This window comes from Eptatretus burgeri, chromosome 14 (genome assembly GCF_056783735.1).
Source record: "Eptatretus burgeri isolate ZD-2024b chromosome 14, Ebu_testis_v1, whole genome shotgun sequence".
Taxonomy (NCBI): Eukaryota; Metazoa; Chordata; class Myxini; order Myxiniformes; family Myxinidae; genus Eptatretus; species Eptatretus burgeri.
Window position 1 is genome coordinate 53,654,905 of NC_140974.1, and position 11,358 is coordinate 53,666,262.

Sequence of the window (11,358 nt, forward strand, 5' to 3'; positions counted from 1 at the left end):
CGACGAATAACACCGCTCGGTTGTCCCGATAGTACGGAACGGGTCGCTTAAGTGGCCCGTGTCCGAAGTCGACCTGCGGCGAGGTGCGATCGCCCGGTCTACCCTCCGCGTGGGTACTTAGGTAGGTCGAATTTGGCGAGCAACCCTATCCCACGCGGGGGCTGATTGGCTCGATCGCGGTGAGACCGAAAGGTCCACCCGTGACTGGTTCCCGGCGTTAGTCCGAGAGGGTCACGACTGGATTGTCCGTCCGGTGGGCGACGTGCCGCGATTCGAGTTACGTGGCCGTCAGCACGCCGGCGGGCGCGAATCCGCAACAATATATATATATATACATATATATATATATATATATATATATATATATATATATATATATATATATATATATATATATATATATATATATATATATATATATATACATATACATGAGGTGTGTTCAAAAAGTATCCAACCTTAATTTTTCGTGCGTAAACAAATGAGGATAGGGAGGTGTGGTTTGGTGCACATATGTAGGCGATCCTAATTCGTATGCGTGAATATTTTCCCGCCTACAGAAGCTGTCAGTCGCCGACAGACCGCCGATGAGTGAGGAAATGTAAGTGAGCGCCGTAGGATTTTCGTTTTTGACAAAATGACGGATCACTGTGGTCTCATCGCCAGTGATCACTGTGTTGAAGAAGTTGGGATCGATGTTCACAGTCTCCAGCATGTTCTGTGCGATCTCCAAACGGACTTGCTTCTGCTCGATCGTTAGCAGCTTTGGCACGAACTTCGCTGAGATTCTCCTTAAGCCCAAATCCTCAGTCACAATGGAATGGACCGATCCAATGCTGACGCCCGCCTTGTCTGCAAGTTCTCTGATCGTGATTCGACGATCCTGCATCAGCAGGGTCCTCACTTGGTCAATGACGATCTCATTTCGGGATGTCGAGGGCCTACCAGAATATGATTCACTTTCCACTGATGTGCGACCATCTTTGAAGTGGTTGTATCACTCTTTTATCTGTGTGGTGCCCATTGCTTCGTTCCCGAAGGCCTGTTGAATCTTGCGGATCGTTTCCACTTGGGAATCGCCAAGCTTTACACAAAATTTGATGCAGTGGCATTGTTCAATATTTTCCGTCATTTTGTCAAAAACGAAAATCCGACGGCATTCACTTACACTTCCTCACTCATCGGCGGTCTGTCGGCAACTGACAGCTTCTGCAGGCGGGAAAATATTCACGAATACGAATTAGGATTACCTACATGCGTGCACCAAACCACGCCTCCCTAGCTTCATTTGTTTACGCACGAAAAAGTAAGGTTGGATACTTTTTGAACACACCTCGTATATATACATATATATATATATATATATATATATATATATATATATATATATATATATATATATATATATATATATATACAGTATATACGTGTATATATATATACAGTATATACATGTATATATATACATATATATATACATACTAGTGATACCCGTGCACATGCACGGGATAGCAGTACAACATAGCTGGTAGCAGACGACAGACCGTACACGGGGAATGACAAAAATACGCATTGTGCAAAATGCAAGTGGTACTATGGAACGCTAATACTTCCCAAGCATTGTCGGCATGTCCGTTAAGTGCCACAGCAGTTTTATAGGGATCGTGTGATGGCGAGCCGAGTTTTTAGTGTGCAAGCTTGGTATATATATATATATATATATATATATATATATATATATATATATATATATATATATATATATATATATATATATATATATATATATATACATACATACCTGAATTCATCTTATACATCACAATCATATATCTTAAATATCCAATAATCAATAATATCTGAGACGTCACCTCTCAACCTTACTACATCATATAATCATACAATCATGCAACATATGTAACAATTAAATATGTTTTACATCATTACATCATAATCCTCTATCACCTTGTATTATACATATATCATGTCACAATCATGGATGTTGTACATAATGATCCTACATCTTAGATATAATAAGTATATATCTCATACACTACATCACAATCCTTTATGTCATGGATTTCATTACAATCATAGATGTCATTCAGCACAATCATGGATGTTATACATCACAATCAAATGTTACAGTTCATAATCACGCAACATAATCATACATCTTTTACATCACAATGCAAAATCGTACAAACCATGATCCTCTTCCTTCAACTGCACATCACAATGCTACATCCTGTATGTTTTCATCCTGTATTATATACAGCACAATTATAGATGTTATTCTACACTGATACATAATATTCGATTGACGTACCAACCCGAGTACAAAGTATGGTATTACATTGAAAATTCACATTCTTTTCGAAAAAGAAATCCTCGTAGTGTTGCGGAAATGGCCCTTAGTGTGTTACTAAATATTGGATTAGCCCAGATCCCCCCTTAAATGCATGTTTCGCCAGGTTGTTCGGTAATTGGACGTTACCTGTGTGTCGGGAGGTGTAGCAGGCTGTCCAGTGTACGTGCAGTGGTGGTGTACCGGGAGGCGCCTTGCTTTTTTTTCCTTCCCCTCTCCGAACTATCCCCGCCCAGCGCTCTGAGAGCGTCGGTTGGCGAGACGTGTCGGCAGCCGATTGGCGGAGGGCAGTTGCAATCTCGAGCGATGGACCAATCACGGGTCCCTGGGGGAGTGTCCAGAAGAGCGAGTGCCGGGAAGGCAAGGGTGGAACTGCATGAGGTCTCTCTGCCTTCTGCTGGATGAGAGGCTGCTGGTGTGGAGTCTGCCTTCTGCTGGATGAGAGGCTGCTGGTGTGGAGTCTGCCTTCTGCTGGATGAGAGGCTGCTGGAGTCGAGTCTGATCTGCTTGATGAGGAGTGACTTGACAGCTGTTCCTCCTCGGCGATGGACCCAGCATGCAGGTCGTCCCCAGGTTCATCCTGAATTCAACCACGGAGCCTCTGACTGTCTTTGCTCCCGGCACGGCTCGACACGTTTTTCCATCCCGTCGATCCGCCTACGGAGCCCAACGCCCCGATTTGGCCTAATCTGGTAAGCAGGCCAGACCTGGATTTGTATGCTGGACCTTGTGAAAAGCCAACTGGAGCACACCATGGATCTTTCGCTTTTGTGCTGTCGACCTTATGGGGGCTGAAAGCGTCGAGGCTGCGTGCGCAAGCGGTGCCGGGAAAAGGAGTACGAGCACCATCTTGCCATGCGGCGTGTTCGAGCTTGGGCGCTGGAATCAGTTGACATCGGCTTGTCATGAGCCACATTCGTGCCTTTGACACTTTCCCCTCGTCCATGAGGCATCACCAAGTACTCTGTGTCTTGTCTGCATGTTGTCTAAGGTTTATCTCGCTAGGGTTCCCTTCGAAACCCATATCCGAAGCTCCCTAGTTAAGAGCGGGTTATAGATTAGTTACAACATTGTCGTGAATACTTTGCTTGTGTTGTGTTCCCCGATGTGTCCCCAATAAATCTGGCTGATTCATATGAAAGTTGCCGCCTTGAGTTTATTCGTGCCATGCTGAGGAACAATCGCTCGATTTGTATATAAAACCAAAACGGGCCACAGACTGGCAGACTTCGCTTAGTCTCTGACAAACCCAGTCTGTGGCTGGGGTCTATTTCCCCAACTGGTAAGGTCCAGTTGTACTTTGGTACAGGTGATCCGAGGTGCGTGACCCGAGACCTGTGCCGAGCCAGCCGGCGTTATAACCCCGGAGACGGCGGTGCTGTTAAGTGACGCCGAATCTTCAACATTTGGCTGTCAAGAGTAGGGTGCGAATCCCACCACCGCCGAATCCTTTACAATACCACACTGATATTTAACATTCGATTGACGTACCAACCCGAGTACAAAGTGCGGTATTACATTGAAAATTCACATTCTTTTCTAAAAATAAATCCTCATTTTCATTGTTTTGATAAGCAGAAGTTTAAGGATGCTGTTAATTTTATTTTATTTTATACTTTTGTGGTTTTTTTGTGGGACAATGTTTCAACAGGTTAAGGGTATTTCCATGGGTGGGAATTGCAGCCCCCTACTCGTGGACATTTTTCATATTTTCTGTGAATTTTCATTCATGCAGAAACTGATGAAGGAGAAAAAACATTAGGATTAGCTAAAATATTATCCCATACATGTCGTCATATAGATGATGTTAGTGTGGTCAACTATAATTTTTTTGAAAGGCAGCTTCACAAGATTTATCTAGATAGCCTAATTGCAAACAGGAGTGGTAATGATTGTACAGTTGCTGCATATCTGGATGTGTTGGTTCGAGTTAGAATGGTTTTAGTACGAGTGTTTATCATAAAGTTGATGATTTCAGTTTCCCTGTAGTCTTGTACACCTTTCCAGGTAGCAATGTACCAACTAAAATGAGTTACAATGTCTTTTAATCTCAACTACTGAGATTTGCAATAATTTTTTCAGCAAAGGATGATTTTGTGGAACGTGCTGAGGTTTTTTCCATCATGTTAAACAGAGGATGTTTGGCTGATTGTTTGATCAGGTCTTGTGAGAATGTCCTTTGACTCCAGTCACCTTTTATTTTAGTTTGGTTGGTTTTCATGCAAACAAGTTCCTATTTTATTGCATTTGATAGGATAACAATGAATTAATTATGTTAGTGAGGTTAATGATTTTAATATTCTTGAACAAACATCGAAATGTACATATATGTATAAATATCTATCTATCTATCTATATATAGATCTATATATATATATATATATATATATATATATATATATATATATATATATATATATATATATATATATATATATATATATATGGTATTAAATAATGTGGAGCTATTTAGATAAAAATAAAATAAATAAGTATTAATATAATTTTTGGTGGTTGCTAAGATATGCAGTGCTGTATGTTAAAATGGGTTGTTAATGACAGTTTGAATATTTGAATGACAGTTTGAGTCTATGGTTAGATGGAGGTGCTGTGTCATGGACATGTCTGCAAGGTAAAGTGTTTATCACTTAATATATTATCATATCAAGTGATGTCTGATGAAAGTTAGTCATATCAAGTGATGTATGATTCAAATGTAGTAATACTTCAAATAAAAGTAATAATTAAATATGTTTGAATAAGGATATTGCATTGCTGTGTTGACTGACTGTCTGGACACAACTTTGAGGTTGTGGGTCCATTGATGTTTAGTCATCTACTGATGTGGACCTGCGACCAGGGTTGTAGATCCGCCGTTTAGAGAGGTTCTGGGCTGAAAGGATTGAAACCTCGATGTAAAACGGTGCCCAGCTGATGATCTGGGCAGTTGGGAAATCAGTAAATTGTTGATAAGTTATAGTTATAACTTCAAGTATAATAGATTTTGTGATTACTTACCAGTACAGTGTGTGTGTGTGTGTGTGTGTGTGTGTGTGTGTGTGTGTGTGTGTGTGTGTGTGTGTGTGTGTGTGTGTGTGTGTGTGTGTGTGTGTGTGTGTGTGTGTGTGTGTGCGCGCATGTATTATTATGTCTGGCTTCCTTCTTGGGACAACGGTGCTGTAATTGATCTTTATCTTGATGGTACCATTTGCTCAAATGGAAACACAATTTTTGTATTTTTAAACTTCATTTGTGTGTTTTATCTTAAATAACCACTATTATAAAACAGACACAATTGATGTAACGTGTCAGTAATTCGCTGTGGGAGTGTAAATGACTTACCGAGTAATTCCTGTAAATGGTACAAGTAAAGATCAAAGGTGTAACAAGGTTATTGGATTATTCCTTGTTGGATATAACTATGAACAGAGCGTATCAACTCATTACTCGAATGGATCCTATTTCTATCACCTGGACACAAACTCTAAACGACCTTAATCTGCCCCAATGCACCTTGAGTAACCATTCGCTTGTGTTCATCACGGTCGCCTCCAGGTCATGCATCCGCCTCGTCGTCTCGTCCGCGACCGTAGACTCTTCGGGGGCACAAGGAGCTGCGGGTTGGGGCAGCAGGAACGTGTACGAACAACCGTCGCTTCTTGACTCCTCGCGACCCCGTTCGCACCAGCTGGTACTCAACGTGGCTCCCAGCAAGACCACTGTCGCCAAGACCTGCAGGAGCATCTCGCCGTAAGAGCGTCTTGTCCCGCGTACGTCTGGATACGCGTGACCCACCCTCACCTCATCCCCAGGGCACCGTATGAGCGCAGCTCCATGTGGAGGGGGGGGATTGGAGGGGTCGCAACGACGCGATGCTTGCTGTTTGCCCCCCCCGTCTTCCTACAATTATTATTGTTTCCTGTACGAGGTCCCGGATTCGCGACCAGTAGGCGTGCACCCTAAAGTTGTTAATGAACAAACGACTGTGCACAGGAGGAGGGCGCTCGGTCTTCAAAGCACCATCCCACACGACCCACCCATCGGCTTCTGCGCAAATCGTTTGGTCTCCCTTACTAGTGACCTCCACTCCGAACCGTGCCGGCGAAATGCTCGGGTTGACCGGCTGGGGTTGACCCATGCGTGACGAACCGATCAGGTGAAATTGTGGGAGCAAACCGTGCCGAACAACCTGCTCTGTTCGAACCGTGCGGGTCGAGCCGTGTGCATCCCACGACCCTCAGCTTTTCCTGCCCCTGTCATAATAATAATCATAATAATAATAATAATCACAACTATGAATGAAGTGTGAACATGACGGTGAACAATCTGAACCATTTCCCCTCCTGCCGAATACAACATGTACAAGGTGTCCACGATGTCTTGTCACCCCTTGTAATAATTGTTGACATTGCTTTTGTGTGCAGTGTTAATTGGTTTCCTTTTTCCCAGATTGAGTGAAAGTAACCACCATGGGTGATACAAACAATTAAACCATTGAACAACAGATTATTGTGAATGTCTGCGTTGCCACTTGACCTGCCACCTCGACTTGTCGACAGGTGATCATTCCCTTTGGGGATTCATAAAATGAGATTGTTGTTGCACAGCAACCCCACAAAACTACTGATAACCTCAAACAAGCAATCGGACTTCCTTTTAATCAGATCAACCCACAAATGATCCAGAAAATGTCCCACAGAACATACGGCGCAAAATCATTCTCTGTAATGACAATGATGGAGCACAAACGGATCCAGCGGACACTTAAGGCTCGTGTCATGTGCTGCAAAGAGTCCTGCAAATGTGTGTGCTGTAACTTGTATGACCCTCAGTGATGTCAGCTAATAGTAAAAAAGGCAATGTCACAATTTTTACAACGGGTGACAGGACATTATGGCCATGCTGGAGATAGAGGCTGCACCTGAGATTTGGATCATGTGGCACTGATAACTTCACTGACAGGTACGTTCCACACTTTCCTGGTATAACTCCAAACGTTCAAAATATGAATCTGATAGAACTGGAAAAAAAAAATTACTTTTGTTTTGTAAGAATTAAAGTGAACATTTAATATATTTTTAGTTCATAATCTAAGCCTGGTGTTGGCTTTGTGGTTCGGGTGGTGGCTTGGGATCCTAGGGTCCTGAGTTCAAACCCCGTTGGCTGCTGAATTAAAAATACACCAGGAGGTTGACTCAGCCTGTCATCCTTCCAAGGTCGGTAAAATGAGCACCAGTGTACTGGTCAGGGGGACACTGCATCAGCAGCATAGCCACGTCCCAACCAATGATGCAACCAGCAGCCACAGGCTGCACTCTATGGAGAGAGAGTTCATAATCTGGAAAATTAATTATTATTTAATTTTGAATGTTTCTCACAGGGAGTTTATTTAATTTTCCAAGAAGGATGATCACATTCATGAAATGTGAAGGGAAGTGGGATCAGAGGAGAGAACGTGGTCTCCATTAATATAAACATCATCGAACAATAACTTTTTACTCGAGAAGGATGTGCCAATCCAGGATTTTAGATGCCTGACCTTATTTGGCCAATGAGAGACCTCCTGTGAACATTCAGGGCATAGGTTTGAAGCACATTAAGGTTACCAAAAGTGTGAGGAAAGGGTGTGACCGACAAGGCTTCTGTCCTACCACCAAGGTGTGGAGGGAAAGTTGTTGGCACAATGGCATGATGTAAGAGTTGCCTCGGTCCAAAAGCAACAGGATCCTGCCGCTGCGTGGAGGTCAGTGATGCCCAAATGGAACAGTAGAGTCTACAGAGTGGATGAGCCTGTTTGATAATCACATTTTGGGTGGAGGTATGAGGTGGTGGTTATTGTGTGCTATTGTTGAGTGGAACATTGCTGGTCAGTGACAGCTGAGTCGGTCGTTCCAAAAGCTGAGGTCTGTGCCTCACTCAAGCCCTCTTGGTTCACCGACACTCCGGCCTACATGGCGTAGTGGGCAGGCCGGTTGGTGCTTGGGCACCCTTTGTCGTGCTGCCATTGGTGGTGTACAAAGGGGGGTAATTATTCTTCCATTGTTTTCTAGTTATGTACTTGTGGGCTCTCAAGGGCCCATGAACTTTATCGACTCTCAATGCATACTCATCCGGACACTGTGCGTGCCTGGCTGGACTCCATGTGTGCACCCGACTGGACTAGAAAAGATCTTGGTTTTGGATTGGGGACAAGGTTTTTTTAGGGAAGAAGATAAGGGTCCTTTGGGAAAGACAGAGTGAGTGTTGGATTTGTCAGGATTAAGATGTATTATGCCTGTTGTACCAGCTCCTGATTCCATCAAGAGACGAAGAGGTTGCTGCCTGCCGATCTGAATGATGGTCACATCTTTTTTTTTTTTCCTTTTTTTTTGTATACACACTTAACAGACAAAACCAGGACACAAAATACACATCCATGGATTGGACAACATGGATACAGAAAGAAACTCCAACGAGAGAAAACTGGAGAATTAGAAAGAGGAGGGATTTGTGTGGAGTTAACGACGGAAGAAAAGATCATGGTTTTGGATTGAGGATGATCTGAGATGGTGGTGAACAGCTGTTTTGAAGACGTGGAAGGAAATGTGAGGTTGAAGAGGATGTGGATGTTTGTTCCACAGGGCAGAAAAAAGAGGAACGAATGAGTGGTAGTGAACAGTGATCCTAGATTGAGGTAGTTTCACCAGAAGGGGTTTGATGGTGGACCATGAGCGTCCTGCAGAAACCTGGGGGGACAAAGGACGGAGAGGGCAGAGGATGCAAGACCAGAGAGGAGGGAGTAGAAGACCAACCTGTCTGCAATGGGAAAGTAATAGGCCCATAGACTTGGCCTCAGCGCAGGAGATTCCAATGATCTCGATGGCCTTGATTTCTACGGCACCAAGCTGAGTAAGATGTGAGGCAGGTGAGCCAGTCCAGAGGGGAGAGCAGTACTCAAGCTGCGGATGAAGACTTTTTAGGTGGAGAGAAGTTCAGGTGAGCCAAGGTAGGACCTTGTATGACAGAGAATACCCAATCGGTGGCTATCTTTGGAGGCAAACTTTTTGAATTGTGGTTTTTTTCCAAGAAAGATCATGGCTGATAGTGAGATGCAGGAGTTTGAATGATTGAACTTCCTCAAGAGGATTGTTAAGAATGTACATTGGAGGATTTGCCAGACGGTCCTTTCAGAGAGAGATTGTGAGATTTGTCAGGATTGAAAAACATATTCCAAGTCTTTGACCAGCTTGTGATTTTGTCAAAGTCTGAAGAGAGGGAGGAGGCTGCAGCCTACCTGTCTAAAGGAGGGTGGAGGCATCAGCAAATAGATAAAGAGGATCACAGAGTCAGAGTTAGTTACAGTCAGAGTTACAGAGTCAGAGAGATCATTAATGAAGATAAGGAAGAGGACTGGGCCCACAACACTGCCTTGGGGCACTTGAGCCTTGACAGGGAGGAAATATGAAAGGATTCTATCGAGTGCCACATGTTGGCTACGAGAGTAAAGCAAGTCAGCAAGCCATGTGTGGAGTTCACCTTAGATGCCATAGACAGAGAGTTTGGAGAGTAAGACAGGATGCCAGACTGTATCAAAAGAACGGGATATGTCCTGAGACACGGCCATAATCTCATGTCTGACATTGAGGGCCTTCATCTATTGTTGGGTGAGTATAAGCAGCATGTCCAAGGTTGAGTGACTTGGTTTGAAACAAATTGGTGATCTGAGATGAGGTTGTTGGAGAAAAGGAATGATTTCACATCAACTGTGTTGATAGATTCCATGACCTTGCTGATGTTTGGAATTAAGCTGATAGGTCTGCAGTTAAGGGGATCAGTTTTTGCACCTTTTTATACAATACAGTGATGTTGGTAGATTTCCAAGCAGATGGAAAATGACCGAGCACAAATCATCGGGTGAAAAGGCCAGAGAGAGAATGTGAAAAAGCAGAAGAGCAGGTTCAGAGCTAGCATTGAGGGTTGTAAGAAACTTTACCTTCTCAGGTGCAAAACACACAGAGTCAAGCAACAGCTTCTTCGCTCTCTGCAGATCTGGGTAAAATCACAAACTGGTCCAACACGTGTAACACGTCCTTCAATCCTGACAAATCTCACACTCTCACTATGTCTCTCTGAAAGGACGGTTTGGAAACCCTCCCCCATCTACTTTTTCAACAATCCTCTGGGAGAAGTCCTTTCATTCAAGCTTCTGGGTCTCACTAACTGCCATAATCTTTCCTGGGAAAGCCACATTTCCAACCTGGCCCCCAAGGACAGTAACCGACTGGGAATCCTCCATCGTGCAAAGTCCTTCCTCGGCCCACCTGAGCTCCTGACCACATACAAAGCTTTCGTCCACAGCTTGATGGAGTACTGCTCTCCCCTTTGGGCTGGTGCTCCTGCCTCCCACCTTTCTCGGCTTCAAGCTGTGGAAACCAAGGCATTTCGGATCATTGGTATCTCCTGCGATGAGGCTGAGTCTTTGGGTCTCTCACTCTCTCAACGCAGGCAGGTTGGTGGTCTTGCTATATTCTACCATCTCCTCTCTGGTCTCCCCCCCCCCTCCTGCTCTGTCTGCGATTTGTCCCCACCATATTTCCACAGGGTGTTCAAGGTCTGCCAACAACCCCCTTCTGGTAAAACTACCAAAATCACAAATCACTGCTCACCTTCACTCTTTCATTTCTATTTTCCCACCTTTGGAATAAACTCCCTCACTCTGTTCAATCCCATTCTTCCCTCCAGGTCTTCAAAACAGCTGTTCACCACCACCTCTTATCGTCCCCCATCCAAAACCTCGATCTTTTCTACCCCCGTTAATCCACCCCAAACCCACCTCCTTCAAATTCCCTGCTTTCTTTCCTGAAAGTCCCTGTATTGTCCATCTATATACCCCATGTTCCCCGCTCCACCCCTCTCCCTTCCACAGATCTCCTAATGTCTCTGTTCCCCACTGTTTTGTCCTTCCCACTCCCGCCCCTCTTGTCGCATGCCCCCTTCACTGTGCGTTTTGT

At 44.0% G+C, this 11,358-nt stretch overlaps 1 protein-coding gene across 1 annotated transcript in view; it reads right to left on the reverse strand.

The window, feature by feature from the left end:
* The window catches only part of LOC147013224 (angiopoietin-2-like), a 103,568-nt gene extending 97,224 nt beyond the window's left edge, over positions 1 to 6,344 (reverse strand). Inside the window, exon 1 of the mRNA XM_085854877.1 lies at positions 5,882 to 6,344. Within this exon, the coding sequence (XP_085711003.1) occupies positions 5,882 to 6,112 (231 nt within the window). The 5' untranslated portion in view covers positions 6,113 to 6,344. The remainder of the gene's footprint in view (positions 1 to 5,881) is intronic.
* Positions 6,345 to 11,358: the final 5,014 nt, after the last annotated feature.